We start from the raw sequence: 20,348 nt of genomic DNA, 5'->3' as shown, positions 1-20,348 counted from the left end.
ACCCCACTGGCATCATCTGCTTCACCAAGAAAGCCAGTGAAATAAAATAACAGTGAATGTTTTATTGAACATTGTTTTAATACCATATCAAAACACCTTGACTAATGAAGGAAGCTCCCCCCAAGCTCTGAACTCTTTTTTTCCCCCATTTTTTTTTTTAATATATAAATACAGAAAGGTTTCCCGCAGGGGCACGGCCACCGGCAGGGGAGGTCTCACCAACGAAAACGCGCCCGCCGCGCCAGGAGGGGACGGGGATGGGCGAGGGGGTCACTGCCATGAAATGACACCGTCTTGGCACCTCCAGCAAAGCCACCCCTGCGACTCGGGGTGGCTGGGAGCATCCAGGGGGCCGCTGGGGCCTTCCCCATACCCTCCTCAAAAGGGTCCAACTCAAAGCCGATGGAAAAGAAAAGGGGAGGCAGTTTTGGCAAGAGGAGCCCGGCGAGGGGGCACAGGAGGGGCGGCGGGGATGCTGCAGCTCTCCAGTCTCTGAGTGGTTATAGCTGAGTTAAAGAGTGACCAGTCTGTAAACATCACCGGGGCAGGGAAGCTCAAATTGAAGAACACGCCAGTCAACACGAAGCTTCAGTTGTGGTTTGTTGTTTGTTTTTTTTTTTGTCCGTTTTCTCTTTTTTTCTTCTTTTTTTTATCCTTTTTTTCCTTTTTTTTTTCTCATTGTAAACACTTGAAAGACGGACCCCTGCGACTCAGCAGGGGGGAGCAGTGTCCCCGCTCCCGGCGTGGGGCAGAGTCCCCATCTCAACGCTGCCGGGGCCCGGGGTGGAGATCTCCAAAAGGGAGATAGGAGAGAGGAGGAATTTCCCGTTTAGTCAGTGCAAAAAAACCGAGCAGAGCCCCCGGGCGAGTCCGGGTGGGAGGCGGGGGGTTGCCGGTGAGAAATGCCGCGTGCTCCGTTTGGCCGGCTGTCCCCCGGCAGCTTTCCCCGTTCGGTTCGGGGACAAAAGCCAAACATCATGGCAGGGTTTCGGCCGAGGGCGTCCCCGGGGCCTCCCTGGCAGGCAGAGCTCTCCTGGTGACCAGCGGCTGTGGAGGGGAGAGCAGGTCGCTCCGCTTTTCTCACACTGTCGTCTCCTGGATGTTTCTTTTTGTTTTAAGTCTTTTAAATTAAAATTAAAAAAAAAAACCAAAACAAAAAAACAAAACAAAAAGCAGAAAAACAACAGAACAAATAAAAATAATAAAATAAAATAAAAACTGCGCCGTTGTCCCAAGTGGATTCAAGTTTCTGGGTTTTATTTTTGTCTTCTCGAGGAATTTAAAGTCAGCCCAAAACTCCAGGCGGGGCAGGGGGGACGGGGAGAGGAGGTACAGCAGGTATAGCAAGGTGCCCTGCAAAGGCAGAGAGAGACCGTCCCGGGTGAGGAGCAGGAGCCCTGGCTGTTACGTCCCACCCTGTCCCACCCTGTCCTCCACTTCCAGCCCTGGATTTAAAGCCACCATGGGAATGTCCCTTCTGAGCAGCCCACCACAGGCTCACCTTAGAGAGAAGTCAGCAAGCACGCTCGGCGGGTCAATCAGAAGGATGCTCTGGGCAAGATCTGTTCACTTCAAACCATGAGTCTATACAGCTGCAAGAGTAGAGTGTGTTACCAGCATGCTGCTGAGCCTCAGGTGTCCCTGCCTGTCCCCTTGCCACCGCTTGGCTGTCCCCTCATGGTACCTTTTGTGATAAATGCAGAGGCAGGGCAGCCTGGCTATCGTGTCCCCCTGCAGCAGCTCCTCCAGGCAGATCACGCACTCGCCGGCGTCCTTGGTCAGCACGTCATCTGCGAGGGGAGGACAGGGCAGCAGTGAGAGAGGGACCACCAGAGCACTCCCCTCCCTGGGATGGAGCAGAGCCCAGGGTCACTGCTGCGGGGGCAGCGGGGATGGGGTGGAATGGCAACAGTGCTGGGAAACACTGGCAGGAGGCTCCTGTGGAGCCACAGTGGGGACATGAGTCTGGGGCATCTGGAGTGAACACAACCCTTATCCTGGCTTCCAAAAATCACCAACCAGTGGGGGGTGAGCATCACTCCCACACTAGTGGTCAGGAGAGAGGTGGGAGTTGCTGGAGCTGGAGCTTGCAGCCCAGTGCTCAAGGCCAGCAAGGAGGGGAGGAAGGCAGTGACCCTTTGGGGGACAGCCCAGGAGGACACGTGCCAGCAGAGCTCCCTCTGGCACCACGGGGAGGGGAGGGGGCCCCCTCGGGGTAGGGGGCTGTTACAAAGGAGCCCAAAAGCAAAAGGAGCAGGCTTGAGCCACGACAGGGGAGCAGAGTGGAGCAGCACCATCCTGCCGGAGCACAGCCCCTTTGGGAAGCCCAGCCAAGCCGCCTGCCCGCAGCAAACGGCTCTTCAGCCACCCAGAGCCTCCCAGGGTGGCAAGACGCCGTGTCCCCCACACAGCCTGGCCCTTACCGTTGTAGGAGAGGCGAGGTTTGCTCAGACACATGATAAAGTGCATTTCCATCTCGTCAGAAGCCACAGATTTGGAGCAAATGGGGCACTTGAAACCTGGAAGGAGAGCAGAGAGACGAGCCCTTAGCGAGGGCAGCAGGAGTCATCCACCCTGCATCCCGGGGAATCCCTGGGGCCATGGGGGGCACGGCAGCGGGCAGCCCCTCACCTGCTGCCTGCATGGTGACCCTCACCCCACACAGCACCCGCTGGGCACCCGCTCATCCTGCGCCGGCCACCAGCAGCCGCCAGCGTGGGGACAGCCACCGAACAGGGACAGCCGCCGAGCTGGTGCGCTGGCCGTCCCTGTGCCCGCCGCGCAGAGGGCACGGACAGCGTGCCAAGGCACTGCACACGTGGCCATCAGCTGCTGCCAGGCCTTAAAGGGCGAGCAGCAGCCTGGGGCACGCAGCACCGAGCCACGGGCAGTGCCTGGGCACGTCCCTGTGCCTGGACAGCGCTGTCCCTGCTGCCAGAGCTCAGCACCACATGGCTGAGCCAGAAAAGCTGCAAGGAAGGAGTTTTTTTCTATGGCTGCAGCACAGGACTGGCAGATTGGAACCTCAAACACAAATGGCTGCTTTGTCCAGCTTTTCACAGAAGTGAAGTGGGTGCTCACCCCTCTGATGCCAGCCTGCCTCCCCAGAAGCAGGGGGACTGCAGGCTGATGAACCAGCTTGACCTTGGCCCTGCCTGGTGATTTGGGCTCTTGGATGAAGCTGGATGGGACGCCCAGATCTGCTCTGTGACCTTGCTTGGGGTGGTGCCAGGGTGCCACACCAGGGTCACACCTGCTCGAGCCATGCAGACCACCACGGCACCACCCCCAGCCCCACTGAGCGAGGCTGTCCAAATGCAGTTTGTAAGCCCCTTGTAAACTCACAAGGAGCAGAACCCCAAGCAGCCCTGTAGGTCACCCCTCTGGGACTCCCTGCCCTCCCACTGCAGCCTGCTCAGGGCCATGAGGTTTGTCACTGCCCAGCAGAGCAGCGCAGCTCGAGCCGAACACGCGCGTGCCACCACCACGGGTTTGCACCAGAATATCCAGCAATTCCCTGCCTGCAGAGAGGGAGAGGGTAATTTAAGGATCTGCCTTCTAAAAGCAGATCAGGTTTGACTGCAGTGCTGCTTAAGAGCTTTCTTCATATATATGCAAAGGCTGCTCAGGAATGAAAAGAAAAAGAATGTACACAAATTATCTAAGGATGAATCAGGTTCTTGTTTGCCACCATGTGGATGTGGACAGGGCATTTTCTTTTTTTTTGCTTCTTGTAAGAGACAAAGTACAGGGTGGCTTTAAGGAGAGGCAGCTCAGTCCTCTGCTGTGCAACAGCCCCTGTAACTTCTCAACACTCCAGTGCTCATTAGCAGCAGTGATAAATACAGTTCACTTCCCAGGTCCTTGGATCCTGCCCCTCCAGAGTGTTGTTATTTCCCAGGAGGGTGCAGCAAGGATGAGCACTATGGATGGTATGGGATTGGCTCTAAAAGGACCTGCTAAAAGAAGAAGCCTCAAGCCCAGCAGTCCTCCAGTGGGGTGTCCTGCTGGCTGCAGCATTGCCACCCTGGGAACAGATCCCTGCCCAGCCTGGCTGAGCCACAGAGTGTCTGCTCTGAGTCCAGCCCCAATTGCACCAAGCCCCAGGCGATAGGGCAGCGCTGCAGCCAGGGCCTCGTGGGCAGCAGCACCGATCTGCCTCCTCCTCTCCAGCCTAATTTTACTCCTGACCGATTTATACCTTGTGGCAGCCGTGCCCATTAGCTGAAGTCGTTGGTTTTTTCCTCCTCCCAAGTGTTTACCCGCCCGGTGTATTTATAGCGTGGATAGCTCAGATGGCCTCCCAGGCTGCCTGCTGCAAGACCCAGCCGGCCTCCCCTTGCCAGACACCCTCCCGGTGCCCCTCTCCCCTGGCAGCCCGCCTGGGCCTGGCCCTGTCCCCGCCTGAACTGCTCCTGCCTGGCACGGAGGGGCTGCCAGCGCCACCGGCACCGGTCCTGCCGGGAGCTCCGGGCACTGCTTCCAGCAGCACCTCCCTGGAACGGCTGCGAAGGGCTCCCTTTGGGAAAGGCATTTTGTCTGCAACCTCTGTGTCAGGGCACGGCATTTGTAGAGGTTCAGTACTGTTCCCTGAGCTGTGTGTGGGCAGACCTCGTTTCCTCTGGTCCCCCCTTTTCTGTGCCAATGTGTTATTTTAAACAGCTGTCCCAGATCTGCCAGCTCTGGCAGCACCCGAAGGGATCCTATGAGACGTGCAACCAATGTAAAGGGAAAAGGCCCCAGATGAAACTGCCTGGTCTGAGGCTGCCAGGGCATGGCTGCCAGCAAAGCAGCAGGGCCAGGCAACGAGCAGGGTCCTCTGCAGGCTCAGTGAGCGGCTGTTGCTGTATCTCCAGGCCTATTTGCTAGCTGGGATAGCTTTAGCATGGTTATAAATAGCTGGCATGAACACTCCTCATGCTCCTCACTGCTCCCTGGGCAGCTGGCTGGGGCACTGGGACTCCTGACACCGCCACAGCCCCGTGGCAAGGACGTGGGGACATTGGGCAGACAGAGGGGCCCAGGCTCAAGCCCCAGCACGTATGTGGCATCCTCCAGCCAGACAGGTCTGGGGGCTGAGCCAAGTGCAGAAGCACACACACACTTTTCTGGCTCTGCATTTCACAAGATGGAGCGGGGGAAAAAAAGGAAAGATGAATATGCAGTTCATAAATTCCCAAGTTTGAGCAGGAGAGAGGAGCTGGTGTGGAAAGGCCCCCAGGGCGGGGGGCTGCCCTGCACCCCAGCTGTTGGCACAAATACTTGACATTGCAAAAGCAACTGCTTGTGTTCCCCTCCATGGCAGGCACAGGAGCCCATCACCAGTGGGGAAGGGGAGGCAGAGGTGAACTCCCCACCCCTCCTCCAGGTGACCTTTGGGTGAAGGTGATAAGCAGAGAAGCAGTGAGGCCAAGGACAGCCAGCACCAGGCAGCAGCAGGCACCAAGCCCGGTGCCTTGGAATCCCTTTACAGTTCAGGCAGAAGCCTGTCCTGAGGATGAAAGAGCTGCTCTCCACATGGCCAGCCCCCTCCAGGCCATGGTATTTTCCACATTCCCCGAAATCCCCGTTAATTTATCCTGCCTAAGCTGCCAGCCGGAGCAACGCAGGAGATTACATTTTGACAGCTGCTCATGGAAAATTCAGCTCCCTCCCTCCTCCTCAAGCCCTTTATGTCCTCCTCCCACATGCCTTAAAAAAAAAAGAGAGGAAGGGCCCAGCTATTCCTCCTTGCCTGGGCCTCCCACACCCATGGGAGGCCCGGGGGTTGCTCCAGGGAAAGGCCATGGACACTTCCCCCCTCTCAAGGCATCTGGTGCAGCTGGTGATGCTCCAGCCCACGGCACATTAAACCTGAAGCTGGCACTGTCACCTCATGCAGAAATGTGTGGGCAGGTAGCAGCTCCCAACAACAGCAAGGGAAGAAGAGGAGGGTGCTGCAGGAAGGGGGCTGCCTTGGAAAGGCAGGTTCAGGTCGAGACCTGGCCTCTTGTACCTTGCAGGAGACTTTGAGAAAGCCAAGGGCTTTGCAGGGCTGTGAGACAGGCTGGCAGGTGATCTAATCTCTCCAATGGCTTGGTCTAGAAACCAGGAGCAAGTGGCGTTGGTGCTCTCCAGAGGCTGCTACCCTCTGAGTATTTTTAGGAAGGTTACATGGTTAATTTTAGAGAGTTGGGCACAGTAGAGCTGGGAACCTCTGAAAATCTCCACCCCGTGCTATGAATGCTGAAAAAGCCTGGTGGTTAACCCTCACAGTGCCAAAAGCACTGTCATAGAACTGCAAGGATTTTAGTGATGGTGGCAGGATTGAGACACTTTTTCAACTCATTTCTAAGTATCCCAAACAGAGCTGATTCTGGAGCTGGGATAGGAAATTCCCATCACTTGTGCCTACTGAGCAGTACAACAGGGTCAAACACACTGTGTCCTGAGAGGAGAAGTGGCTGCTCCCTTTGGGGGAGTGAGACCACGTCCACAGGAGCTGCCAGCCTGTCCCATCTCCCAGGGAGTGGCATGTGCCATGTCTACCTTCACCTGCCAAACCCTCCTCCTGCTGGGGGTGCCTCCAGGCAGATGGCTTCTGGCCATGGTGCCATCAGGAGCAGCCCTGGCAGGAGGACACCGTGTGGCTGTGTCACTGGCAGGTGGCTGACATGGAGAGCAGCAGCTTTTCTACTGCACAGCACCTCCAGCAGCAGGAGGAGGACACTAGTGGGGATGATGTGCCCTGAAGGCAGGAGGAAGCAGCAGCCCAGGCACAACAGCCCACACAGCATTCACCAACTGGATCCTGGTTGCCCAGTCTCCCACTACTGCCATGAGATAAACCAGGAGCCCTGGGAGTGGAGGCAGCAACACAAACTCCCCAAAATATGCCTGACCCAGGAGGGATCCCTTCCCTGGTGCCCAGCACCCCACAGGACACCTGGAGAGCCAGGGAGCTTGGTAAGCTCCAGGCTGCCTGATGATCATGGAAGATTTGGAAACCTCAGCTGCACAGCCCATCTCCATGTCTCCAGAGAGCATCCTGGGCTCTCAGCCAAGGGAGCTGGCTTAGACCAGGTGAGGATGCATCCAAACATGAGATAAAACCAGGGAATATTTGGCCCAAGCATGGAGTCCTTGCTTCCTCCTTGCTGAGTAAACCATGAGCATCCCACCTTCCACCAGGCTTCCCTAACACTGCCAGCTGAACCAGCACCATGTGGAAGCTGGAATACATGGATCATGTGGGAAAATCCTAGGCTAATGATTGAGGAGGAGGGAAAGACTGAAAGTCCAAAGCATGTGGGGTTGGGTGAGGCACAGGGGTTCCAAGTCCTCCCCCTTTCTTTACCCCTTGAGGACTCCAGCACAGCCACAGGAGGGAAGAAAGGATCAGGGAGGAGTTATCCTCTGTGCCAGCCAAGTGAAGGAAATCTGAAGAGCCAAGATATTCAGACCCCACATCTCCTAGAAAATTAATTCCCTTTGGGTTTAAAGCAGCCTCATTTTTTTGAAGTGACGGTCACAGAGCAGCACACTGGAGATGGCACAGGGATGCACAGAGCACGTTCCCAGCACTGGGGCACAGCAGAGACTGGCACCATGAGTGTCCCCTCACGAGTGGAAGCCACCATGGAAGTGATGCTCTGCCAGCCTCAGCCATGCAGGAGGCAGCACCAAGTGCCTGCAGGGCACCCAGCAGAACCAGCCAGGATCCACCTCCCCTGCAGAAGGAATTGGCATCAGCTGCAGGGGCAGAGGCAGGAGCCAAGGTCCAAGGCAGCCCTGCTGCCCCAGCAGGACTCAAGGCACTGGGTGAGCTCCACCATGCTGGGCTATTGTGCAGCACAAGGGCTGACACGAGCAGGGACACGTAGGCAGGAAGGAGTAAAGCACTTAAGCTGCCTCATTTGCCAGCTTTGAAAAGGGAGCGTCCTTCCTCCTCATTCAAGGCTGCAGAGAGGCTGGAGAGCACAAAGGATGGGCCCAGGGTGGAAATAAGATATCACACCTTCCTGGGGGTGGAAGGAGGCAGGGCTGGGGGATGCCAGTGAACCAGCTCCAGATGATCAGCCAAGCAGGGGATGTGGCTTGGAAAGAAACTCAACCATTTGGATGGCACATCTCTGGATGGCAGTGCTTGGAAAGAAACTCAACCATTTCTGCTGCCTTGGCAGAGGGATGGTCTTGCTCCATCCCCATCCCACCCCACACTTCCCTGGTGATTGAGTCAGCTCAGCTTGCTGGGAAGGGAGAAAAGAAATGTTTGTCATATGAAAGCAGCACCCCAAAAAGAAGCTACTTCAGTGCAAGGCCAGGTTTTCCAAGGTCTAAGAAAAGCTGTTCCTGGTGTGCAGTAGCCCCTGGCAAAGGCCACAGGTGGCAGCTGTCTGCTGTCAGGTCAGCCACACACCAGCCAAGGGTGGCAGGGATGTGCCATGGAACACCAGGCTGGCCAAGGGCAGCACAATCCTAATGCTCCAGGCATTGTGTTCTGGGGACACCTCTGTCCGCTCCCACCTGACTCAAGCCACAGAGATGTAGCAGCAAGGACATGGCATTAGTGCTTCAGGTGGGATGCAGGGAAATCACTGGGGTCAGAGAGATGCAGGACACAGAGCAGAGGGGCTGGGTGACACATCACAGAAACCCAGTGCTAGCTTGCTGCAAGCCAGGAGGCAAAGCTATTTCTTTTTTAGCCAGTTGGGTTCTTATGGAGGTGGTGGGGGAGGATGGGAAGAAGGAGAACAGATTGCAATTCTGGGGCTGAGGAAAGCTGGAGAGTTGCAAAGGAGCAGGAGACACAGGAGAGGGAACCCCGCAGGAATATTTGCTCCAGAGCACCCAAAGCTATTGATTCTCAGCAGATGGACACACCAAAGCCTTACAAAACAAAGGGGCCTGGTTATATGGTCACTGGATGTTCAGACACCAAGTACCCTCCTTGCCTGACATTGTTTGAATGGTGACCCTTTCGTGGTTGCAATTGCAATTTTTGAGCAGAAGTACCTGAGCTAAAGACAGAGATCACCTCCCTCATATAGCTCAGGCTATACTGCAGGATCAGTTCCCCCAGTCTGGATGAAAAAGGCAACTTCTCAGGGTCACCCTGTCTTCTGGCAAGTCCTAGTTTACTGCAGAAACACTCCCCCAGCTGCTGGGAACAGGTTTCATAAGTATGTGTAGCCCAAAGCTAATTTTAGCACCCCAGAGAAGAGCAAAGTTAAGCAGAGGGGTCCTGGGTGATAGCCCAGCAAAGGCATTAACACCTCCAACTCCTGCTGTCGGGCTGCAGGGCTCACATTTACCAAGTTACAACCTGCCCAGGGCTCCTGCTAGTCACAAAACAGCTCTGGGGCCATGGCATGGCTCAGGAGAACTGCAGGGATGCTCTGGTGCTGCCTCCACGCCTCTCAAGGGACGCTCAGGTGCTCAAATCCACTGCCCAGAGCGGACACGGATCCTGCAGGCACACCTGGGAATTTCCAAAGTGTTTGCCTGAGTGCCTGCTTTTTTCCTCCCACGTGTTTCTCATAGGAAGGAGGAGGCCCAGCCGAGGCCCTGCTGAGGGCAGCCATCATTGGCAAGGTGCACAGAGCCAGCAGGGTGTGAGGGGTCCCAGTGCTGAAATGAAGGAGCTCTCTGGCAGCACACTGGGATGCAGCAATTTGGGAACCAGAGCAGGAAGGGGCAGAATGTGGCACTTTGGCTTGGCAAGGCTGGGAGGGAGCAGCAAGGCAGTGTCACGTGGGGACTGTGGGGTGAGTCATTTCTGACTAAGACATCCGCTGGGGAGGCACCCACGGAGTCCCCAGCGCCAGGCTCCAGCACTGAGGAGCTGCCAGAGGAATTCCCACTTCTGGAAAGGTTGAAGCACCAAAGGCTGACCTGAGCCACTCCCAAACCCAGCTGGATCTGACTCCACGGGGTGATTTGCTTCCTGACCCCTGGGTTTTCCCAAAGCAGGAAACCTGTGCTCTGATGCTGCCGAGGTTCATCATGCCTCATCTTCAGATGATCTCGTGGGAGGATGATGGGACACTCCAAAGGCACACGATGACATGCCCTAGCTTTGTGATGCTGGGAGTATGGCCAAGCACTGATGGCACCCAGGTACCCCTTCCTGCCAGGGGTGATCCCAAACAGCTCCTGGGACACCTCCTCCCCAGGCATTCCACAGCAGCACTGCATAAAGAGCACCATGGAGGGTGTCCTTGTGCCTGGGCCATGGTGGCAGGATCACTGAGGCAGCTGTTGTCCATCAGTGCAACATCCCCAACCCTTGGGGGGCATGAAAAGAATGACACATTGCTTTTTTGGGGTGGAGAAAGGGCAATTTTTATGTAGTGGGCAGCAATCAGAGCATAAAAGACACACAGAGCTGCACCCACCCACAAGAGTGCATGGCTAGGGAACACTTGTGGACAGTTCACAGTGGTTATTTCTGCAGAAAGACAAAAAAACATTGAAATTTTTCCACTACTGGAAAAAAAAAATCTTAGTGAGGAGCATGCTGCAGAGGAAGCCCTGACCTCACCTGCCCCTCACATGGAGGAAAGGCTGCATGGCACAGAGCATCTCCCTGCTCCCCAGGAGAGGCTGTGCGTGCTGAGGCACACCCAGTGAATGCCCCAGCTACCAGGACAGCAGCAAGGGGAAAAAGCAGCTGCAAAGCTCGGGGTGATCACCCTTGTCTGTTGTACTTGGTGCAGAAGGGGAGGGATTCTCCACAGCACCCAGACAGGCAGCATGAGCACTGCTTTGACAGCCAAAGACCAGGGATTTGGGAGGGAGATCTATGCTGAGGATGGGGATACCCCACTCCAGAGCTTCCCAGCTGCCTTTGCAGCATGGAGGAGGCTGGCAGACAGAGCCAGCTTTCTGCAGCCCTCCAAAACACAAAGCACAGCATCTCAGAGCAATGGGCCCCTCAAGAATGGCAGGGTCTGCCCACACTGGATCCTGCTGGAGGGGGCAGGAGGGGCTGCACACTGTGCCACAGGCAGGAACAACCCTGCCCAGGTGCCCCACCTTTTCTGTCCTTGTGCTTCAACATGTGCCAACCTCCAACGTGAAAAGGGCTCCTTCTGCAGAAGGAGACAGTGGCGCTGCAGATGACAAAAATCCCAGACAGCTGTGGGGTTTGAAGTTCTCTCTTCCCCATCACAAAAGGCAACAGCCAGAGGAGCAGAGTGTAACCCCACTTCCAGAGCCAGGCAGGGCCTTGTGAAGCAGCATCTTCCCATGAAACATTCACCCAGGACTGGGTGCAGGGTGCCACCTGCTTTGTACCTGTCTACAGGGAGCAAAAAGAAATCAAAGGCATCTAAAAAACCCTCAGAAGGGTAACATCCAGGCAAATAGCAGATTTCAAGGGCTGTGAAATCGGGCACAATAAATAAGCAAATGGACATTAGTTTCAAAGCAGCAAGATCTGACTGGGGATGAGCTGAAACGCCAAGGCAGCCAAGGCAGGGTGCTCAGCCTCAGCCTGTCCTGCTCAGCACCAGCTTACCTGAGGTTTGGCTCCAAAACTGATCTCAGCTCAGACTGACTCGACCTCCCTGCAGACAATAACTTGGGCATCTGCCTAGAGCCAACCTCACCTCCTTTTCCCCGGCTACACATGTCCAGGCCTTGGATGCATGGATTGAAAGGTGGATCTAATTCCCCTGCAGCGCTTCTGATGAAGTGCAGCTCCATCACCTTGTAAAAAGAGCTCCCAAATGAATGACTGCAATTACCCCAGCTGCAGGAGAAAGTGCAGCTTTTCCCCTCACTGGTGACAAAGGCTTCTCCAAAAAACAATCCCCCAAGCTGTAATGAAACCATCCAAGATGTGAAGAGCAGAGCCCCTGGCACCACTCTCAAATCACTGAGCTGTGATCACAGAAACTCAGAGCCATGGTGAAAGCCAGGGGGAGAAAAAAGAAGGCAGCAATAAGCAAAGAGACACAGAGGACATGGAAATGCCAGTGGTCTCATCCAGGAAGGACATAAAATGCTGGGCAGGGACATGGGACAGGGTCAGCATCACTGAGTTCTCCTGCCTGACTGCTGCTTTTCCCCTCTTGTGTTGCAGGCAGCTGGCCTCTAAAAATACCCACTGTTGTCACGCTGTCCTGCCTGCTTGGGCCAGGAAACTGCTCTGAGCAGCATTCAGTTCCATTCTTCATCTGCACTGCTGTGCATCCCTCACCAGGACCTGTCCCAGCCCCTCTCCTGTGCCTGGCAGGTGACAGTCTCTCTGGATCTGTGGCCATAACTTGACATAAACTCAATTAACCAAGGGTGCTAACAGGGAATATACAACCCTGGGAAATTTCTGCTAGGGTTGCTGAAACTAGCAAAAGGTAAATATTTCTACAGCATCTTTCTGCTTCTCTGCAAAGTGCCACAAGACTGTTCCAAGGCTCATAGTCTAATTTCATGCCACTGATGGGAACCCCACAGCTACATGAGTGTGCATGAGCACAGGGAGTCACAAATTGCCCAAACTCATTGAGCCCATGACACCACCAGGGTCAGCCTGGTGCAGATGCTGGCCAGCTCTGGCCTATAGGGAAGGAGGGGAGAGAAGGGTCAGCTTCACCTCAGAGGTGCAGCACAGCCTCTCCAGTGGTGAGGTACCATCCCCAGTGGCAAAACACACCCTGGATGGACACCCCCAGCTGCCCACAGACCCACACTGGGTCTGAGTGATGCATCTGCTTGGGTTCAGCTGGTGGCACATGGCACAAACCTGGAGGCACAGGGACCACAGCAGGCAGCACCAATGTATGAAACCCCCTGCCAGCAGCACAGAAATCAGCCATGAAGATCTGCCTGCTGCTTTTCAGGCCTTTCCTTCCACCTTCCTCAAATCCCAGATTCTAGGGACCTGCAGCGGGCTGCAAAGTTAAACCAGGACAAGAGAGAAGCAGAGCCTGTCCCCCAGCACAGGCAGTGCCCTCCCCCGGCTGCAGCCCAGCAGGGCAGGAAACCTGCCAGCAGCGGGCTCTGCCCACGGAAACGCTGTGCAGCAGCACGAGAAGAGGCCCCAGGCAGCAGAGCTTCCTGAAGCTGCACCTTCAGCAGCCTCCCATCACAGAGCACTCAGCAAAAGCATTCAGGCACACAGCACCTGCAAGGGACAGCAGGAGCACCCCTGGGGGGACTCAAGCCCCCAGTGGGTTCACTGCCATTTGAAACCTAACTGGCGGAACTGGTGCAGGGAAGACATTTAAGGCCCAGCTTTAACCTTAAGGCCCAGCTTTAACCAGTCTTGCTCTATCTGAAATTAAAAAATTGGTGCCCCTACAGGGGGAAGCTTGTTGTACCCTGATGTACAGCCAGGCCAAAGCAGGTGGGCAAAGTGCTCTGCATCAGGGCCTGCTGCTTTACAGCATCACTTGGCTGCTCATGCACATCACTCCCAAGCCCTTGTGATTTCAGTTTTCAAGGGAACCAGGAGAAAGCCAGGTCACATTTACTCAAAACCAAGTACTCAGCACATCTGGGGTTTTGGTGTACCAGCAGCAGATGCCATAAAATGCACCTCGTGGTTGCCCACCATCTGCTTGGGGCACCACAGGACTGGTCCCTGCAAAGGGAATTTATCTGAAGAGCCCTTTGCTGCCTGTCTGATCTGTCACATGAGATATTACATCGGAGGGGGGAAAAAAAAGCTTCTTTTTTTCTCCTCCTCCAAAGTGGGCTTTTCTCCCTCCCTGCGCTTCTCTTGAAATTAATTTTCAGCATTTAGCAGCATTTTCCCATGACTCTGCGCGCCTGCCTTGGCCAGGTGCCAGCCTGATACTGCTCCTCCACCAAAGATGTCTGTATCTGATTGATGCTCCGGCCAGTGAACGGGAGAGAGAGGAGAGAGAAGCCTTAATAGCACATTAATAAATAAGAGAAGCCTTTACGGTTATTCCAGTCACCGGAACAAACATCTCAGCAAAACAAACCAGCATGGGATAAACTTACGTCACAGGCTGGGAAGACAATCCTGGCTGGGAAGTGGGTCAGCCCAGGAGCACGAGAGCATCATCCTCAGCATCTCTACAAGATACATGAGCGCAAGAGGGAGAGGGCACCCAGCTACCCTGTGCTGATTTATGCACAGGTCTATAGAGCAGAGAGCACAGTTAATGCGCACAGGAATTGGTGCCTCGCTCCTGAGGGAAGCAGCTGGGATTTCAGAGGGCACTGGGGAGGCAAAGCAGAGCAGAGACAGCCTGAGCTTGCTCTCGCTGGAGCCTGAAGATAACTGCTGCCACCGCTGGCCCCGCGCGCACCACGCCGTGTTGACGCGCTCCAACCTCAGCTCCAGCCTGGTGTGCACTAAAGTGCCTCTGAGCCTCCCATCTTCAGGTGTTCAGCACTGTGATCTTCCAAGGCAGCCTCTGCCTCTTGCCCCATCCCAGGTGGATGGTGCCCAGCTGGCTCAGAGAAGGCAGAAGCACAAACACATCCCCTCCAGACCTGGAGAGCCCAACAGCCGAACACCACCAGTGTGGGGAGTCACCAGGACTGTTACAGTACCCACTTCCCAAATGATCCACAGGTCTGGCAGTGATGCAGGTGCTTGACCTGGCTGTCAGACAGTAACCAGCACCAAACCCACAAAAAGATGGTTTGAGGACAGTAATCTTTGGAAATTTCCACTAACAAAAATAGATTCAGAATGGCAAGTTCGTGCAGACCTTGGGGTGCCCTTCCCCTGGCCCAGCTCCTGGAAACGGGGAGGGAGGCACATATGATGTCTGCATGTTGAAACATAGATTCAGTTGGAAGGGAACCACAAGGATCATCAAGTCCAGCTCCTGGCCCTGAACAGGACAACCCCAAGAATCACACCATGTGCCTGAGAGCATTGCCCAAATACTTTCTGAGCTCTGTCAGATTTGGTGCTGCAATCACTTCCCTAGGGAATCTCCCATTGCCCAACCACACTTTGGGGAAAAACCTTTTCCTAACATCCTGTGTAAACCTCCATTAGCACAGCTCCATGATGCTCCCTTGGATCCTGCCAGTGGTCACAGAGAGCAGAGATCGGTGCTGACCCTCCAGCATCCCTCCTGTGGAAGCTGCAGCCCACAATGAGCTCTGCCCTCAGTCTCTTCTCCAGGCAGAACAAGCCAAGTGACCTCAGCTGCTCCTCATATGGCTTCCCCTTTAGACCCTTCACTATCTTCATGTCCCACTTCTGGATGCCCTCTCACAGCTTTATATCCTTGTATTGTGGTACCTAAATCTGCACACCAGACCGGAGGTGAGGCCACAGCAGTGCAGAGCAGGACAATCACCTCCCTTGAGCAGCTGGCAGTGCTGTGCCTGACACACCATGGGACACAGTGGGCCCATGTTAGCTGCCAGAACACACTGGTGACACTGGTGGCAGGACAGTCAGGGCTGAGAGCAGCTGGGCAGCAAGCTACAATTCAGCCTTCTCATTCTGGTGGAGACTTCAATGGCAGGACTTTCTGAAGAGCAAGGATTGCCAGGCACCGGCGAGAAAAGGCTCAGGCATAAAGCTGTGGGGGCACAGCAATGGTTCACCACAGACAGGCCTGTTCCCAGCTTGCAGAGACTGGAGCAACCCCACACAGGAGTGCACACACACCTTGAGCTCACCCTCCAACAAACAAGCCCTATTTCCCACCCTGTTACTCTGGAGCCAGATTGAAGAGCACTTCCAGCCTTTTTTGCTCTCAAACTGTGCCTGGAGAAGGACTGAGCCCAGCACCCTAGCTGCCATCTCTGCACTAAAATCCCTCCCATCTTCCTCAGGCTAGGGCCTCATGCTCCAGGAAAGTGCTGCTGAGAACACAGCAGCTCATTTGGCAAAGAAAGCCTCCTGACACTGGTGTTACCAACATCCAGGACAAACAGCTTGCTTTGTCAGTGCACAGCAAGCCCGTGACACTCCTGGTGGTACTGCACAGGAGGATAAGCGAGGCGTTTCCTTGGGCTAGCCAGCAGACAAGGAGATATGGATTTATTAGAGCTTCACTCAAGGGCTTTGGGTGATGAGTGGGATTTCCAGATAAACTTTAAGCTACTTACAGCCTCTGCAAACTCCCTTAGATCCTCTGATGAATAACATGAGAGACACTGAGAGAACCACACGAAGCTGGAGACATGCAGCACTAAACCGCACATCTCCCTTTTCTCCCTTCTTCTCACTATCCTTGGCTTTACTGAGAACTCCTAAATAGTCATAAACCTACAAAGGCAGGGTCAAGTGCTACAGGCAAATTCCAAAGTTGTGCAAGACGTGTCTTTTCCAGTCATGGAGGTCAAGAAGCAGATCACAGAAACCCTGGGCAGACAGGGAAATCCCAGAGCAGTTCTGGGTGGTGCTAGAACAGTTACATTGCTTGTGTAAGGCAATGATTGGGAAAATCCCCATCAGGAAATAGGACTCACCCACAGAGGTGCTGTCCACTCAAAGGAAGGGACAAGCTCCACCATAATGGAGTCAGAGCTCCCTGCCCACCCCATTTGGAAGATATATGCAGGCTTCACTGTTCACAAGAGCAGCAGCTCTCCTGCCCTCATCCTGGGACAGGCCAGAGGCCATCAGCATCTCACTGCTCCTCCAACTCAGGCATCCCAGCAGCCACAGTGGAGCCCAGAGGGAATCAGCAGTGGGCTTTTCTCACTGGCCAGCCTCATACACAGCACCTTACAGTGATGCTGCAGCATTCACTGGCTTTGGGGACCACTTTGCAACCTCCCTCTGTACAATCCTCAGCACAATCCTCCTCTCTTCCTCCCCAGGCACATCTAGCTCTTCTGCAGGCTTTCAGCTGCAGAAAGGGGAAGGAGGGACACCAAGCAGGGAAGAGAGCTCAGCCTGCCCCAGCTCACTCCTCAGGGTCCCTGCTGAGGGGCCTGATGAGCCATGAAGCAGCACAGAAACTCTGCATGGCAGACATAGGAAGCAGCGAGGCGCCAAGACTATCTGTGTGCTCCCGTTATCACAGGCACGCTGCTGCAACAACAGCACCTTATCACTGCCCTCGAGTCAGAGCTCCTCCCTGTCCCACTGAGGACCCCACAGAGCTCAGCTTGCACTTTGAGCTCCCAGCTCATCCCCCAAACCCAAGTGCTCCCTGAAAAACATGAATGCAAGAGAACAGCACCATCCAGGTCTCCAGACAGGGGCAGGCAGGGCAAGAATCCACTCTCCAGCCCTTTTATCCACAGGGTTTGGGGGCTCCTCTCCTCTCCTCAGTAGCACAGCAGCTCAGGCAGATCCCAGGGATCCCAGGCCTCACGCTGAGTGGGTTTGGCACATCGGCGGGTCCCCTCATCCCCACCCTCGAGCCATCCTCCAAGGGAGCAGGGACAGTCACGCGCAGCAATGTCAAAGCTCCTCTCCATTTACCAGAGCACTGCTGCTTCAGCACTTTCCAGTGGCTAATGGAGTGGCTCAGCACCATGAGAGGAGCAGGTCGATGGGGAGGCAGGGGGGAAGACACAAGTAGCTCCTGACTGCCCTGCTGGAGGTTAACCAGCTGCAACGGGAGATTAACAGGAATTTCAGCAATCTTGCGGTGGCTTACTTCCCCCCTTCCCTGCAGTCTCCAAATCCTTCATTAACTTCTTACACTAAGAGAAGAAGAGTGCAAAAGTTAAATGAGCTCTGACAAGTTTTCAAAAGGGTTTTTAAGCATCCTCCACTCCTTTTGCTATTAATTAGCAACGAAGAACCACCACCGGGAGAGGCTTCGGTACAGAGTGAACAGCTCTTGCTGCTGCCCGTGCACGCCTCAGCTCAGCTCAAATGCTCTCAGAGGGCCCCAAAAGAGGCACCAGAGAAACCCAGTTCTTGCAGCACTTCCCACAGCTCACGCTGCAATCTTTCAAGGACACAGTGTTTAACTTCGCAGCACTGCACTAACTCACTCCAGCGGCTGGAAAACAGCTCACTCCATTTTGCAGCTGGTTTATTTTTCTGAGCAGGTTTTTGCCTCTCAGCATTGCAGTTTAAAATGTAACTGATACTCTCTGACCAACCACTGTGAGCTGCAGGGTGTTTCTGTAATGAGACCCTCCTCACTCGAGCACCAGGCACTGCAGAAGCCCCCCTGGCCCTCATTCCCACAGAGGCATGTGGAATACCTGGAAGGATGCTGTGCCTTCATGTCTCTCTCTATGTTTAGAAACCAGAGCAGCAGCACAGTCTGTGCAAGGTCATGGAGCAAGAAAGTTTGCAGGAGCACTTGGTCTCAACTCTGGTGCCACATGCCAGCCCTCTCCATCTGCCAGGGAGCATGGCAAGTGCCTGGCTTATCCAGATCAATAGGAATCAGACTTGGGGATGCAGTGCAAGACACACAGCTTCCATCTAACAGAGAACAGCAGCCCCTGGAGACTGAGCAAAGCGAAAAAAATCTCAAGATTTTTTTCTTTTCCCAAGAAGTAGGAAAATGGGCCCCACGAGACTCTTCTTGCACTTTGTTCTTATCCACTGCTTCAGTGTCAGGCCTTCCTGAAAATGAGGCATTGTCCCAAGGCATATTATGAAATTCCCAGACCACGTCACACAAGGAGAACACAGCATTTGCGAGGGGGACGGGTGGGAGAGAAATCCCAGACTATTCCAGGAAATACAAGGAGACATCCCTGAAATGACTTCCCCTCCAGCCAGGAGGGGAAGGGAGGACCTCCCACCTCGCTCCCTGTACCCAGGCAAAACTAGGTCAGTGACACAGCCCTGCTTGCAGGGAGAGCTCCTCTCCAGACACCAGGACACATGGAAGAGTCCAGCCAGGAGGGTGAAGGGGGTAACCTTGCCCCTTCCCACAGCCTGACACGTTTCCTGTAAGAGAGCCCAGCTGGCCTCCCAGCCCTGTCAGAGAGGCAGGCAGTTCCTCCTCTGCTTCCTCCTAAGCAGCACAACCCTGCCAGCTGGCTCGAAAGAGAAAACCCACTTTGGCCTTTCCCTGGCCCTTTATCAGACAAAACAAAGGGAAAAAAAAAAAGATCCCCACACCTTGCTTTCAAAGGCTTTCTCTGCTTCTTTCCTAGTTTCTAAGGCTATGAATTGCTACACCAGACTGGCAGCCCTCACACACCTTCAAAAGAGACAAGGCGCTCAACCTGGTTGCAAACCCAAGGTCTTGAGCTACAGCACCCTCAAGGCCACTGTTCCCCAGGTCAAGGGGGGATGGGGTGGGGGTGCCACATCCACTGCTTCATATCCTAGAGCCAAAACACCTCCCTTCCAGAAAGCCTCCTCCCTTCACAACCTCTTCCCTCCCTTGACCTTGACACAGATGCCAGCTCCAGCATGCACCCACCCGTCTGTGCTGGGGAGGGGATGGGGATGAGGGTCCAAGAGGGGGTCAGCTCCCCCTTCCCGGCCGAACCGCGCCCACCGCCGCCCCCGAGCACCCACGGAGGGAGGGAGGGGAAGCCGGGGGAAGGCTCCGGGGAGCCGGCACTCACCGCTGTGCGAGCTGAACCACCGCGGTGCGATGTGAAGGGGCAGCGCGTCGGCCAGCGAGGCCCTGGCGCCCAGGTACAGCATCCCGTCTCTATGGTGACCGCCTCCCGTCTCCTGGAAACCGTTGCCATGGGCGTACGTGGAGTCGGAGCCCGGACCGCCGCCGCCGCCGCCCGGGGCCCGCTCGGCCTCCCCCGCCGCCCGTGCCGCCGCCGCGTACAGCCCGAAGGGGACGGCGCCGGCCGCCGCCGGGTCCATGCCCATGCCGGCCACCGAGCTGACGGAGCGGCTGCGCAGCCCCATCGCGCCGCCGCCGCCGCCCGCCCGGTAATGGCCGAAGGGGGGCGGCCCCCCCCCTCCTCCCGGCGGCGGCACGGCGCTGTCATCCGTCGACACCCCCGGGAAGGGGCCCCGCGAGCGGGTCGCCGTGCTCTGCTTGCCCCCCATGTGGGCACCGCCGGGCCGGAGGGAGCCGAGCGACAGCCCCCCGCGGGGAACGGGGCCGCGCCGCCCCCGCTGGGAGGCGAGAGGGGGCGGAAGGAAGCGGGGGGGCGCGGGGAGCTACGGGCGAAAACCCATCCCCGCCCCAGGCATCCTCCCCCCGCCGGGTCCGCAGGGGCGAGGGCGCCCCGAGTCCGCCGCCGCCACCGCCGTCACCCCCGGCGGAGGCCGCCGAGGGCTCCGGGGCCGCGGAGCGGGGAGGGAGCGGCGGGGGAGGGGGGGGCTGGACGCCGGCAGGGTCGCTCCGCCCGCCTCGCTGGTGCCCGGGGCGCGGCCGGGAGCCGGGCGCGGATCAGCTGCGGCCCATGGGCGGCGGGGGCGGTGGGGGCGGCGCGCCCCGCTCCGCTGCGCTGCGCCGGGCACGGCCTCGCTGCGGCCGCCGCCTGGTGCTGGGCGCCGCGCCGGAGACAATAGCGGCCGG

The 20,348-nt window shown here is 56.1% G+C and overlaps 1 protein-coding gene across 2 annotated transcripts; it reads right to left on the bottom strand.

Annotated features, from left to right (window-relative positions):
• Nucleotides 1–47: 47 nt before the first annotated feature.
• ZNRF1 (zinc and ring finger 1) lies at nt 48–20,331 on the bottom strand. 2 transcript variants are annotated; one of them, XM_064723489.1, is made up of 5 exons: nt 19,429–20,331; nt 2,424–2,519; nt 1,685–1,790; nt 1,502–1,592; nt 48–1,120 (listed from the first exon to the last, which is right to left on the bottom strand). In XM_064723489.1, the coding sequence occupies exons 1-4, from the start codon at nt 19,871–19,873 to the stop codon at nt 1,535–1,537; spliced, it is 705 nt and encodes a 234-aa protein (XP_064579559.1). In that variant the 5' UTR covers nt 19,874–20,331; the 3' UTR covers nt 48–1,120; nt 1,502–1,534. The 2 variants fall into 2 exon arrangements, with proteins under 2 accessions (XP_064579559.1, XP_064579558.1); XM_064723488.1 differs by having other exon boundaries at nt 48–1,353; nt 19,429–20,330.
• Between the last annotated feature and the right edge of the window lie 17 nt (nt 20,332–20,348).

Source organism: Zonotrichia leucophrys, chromosome 11, assembly GCF_028769735.1.
Source record: "Zonotrichia leucophrys gambelii isolate GWCS_2022_RI chromosome 11, RI_Zleu_2.0, whole genome shotgun sequence".
Lineage (NCBI taxonomy): Eukaryota > Metazoa > Chordata > Aves > Passeriformes > Passerellidae > Zonotrichia > Zonotrichia leucophrys.
This window is presented reverse-complemented; position numbering and strand designations above follow the sequence as displayed.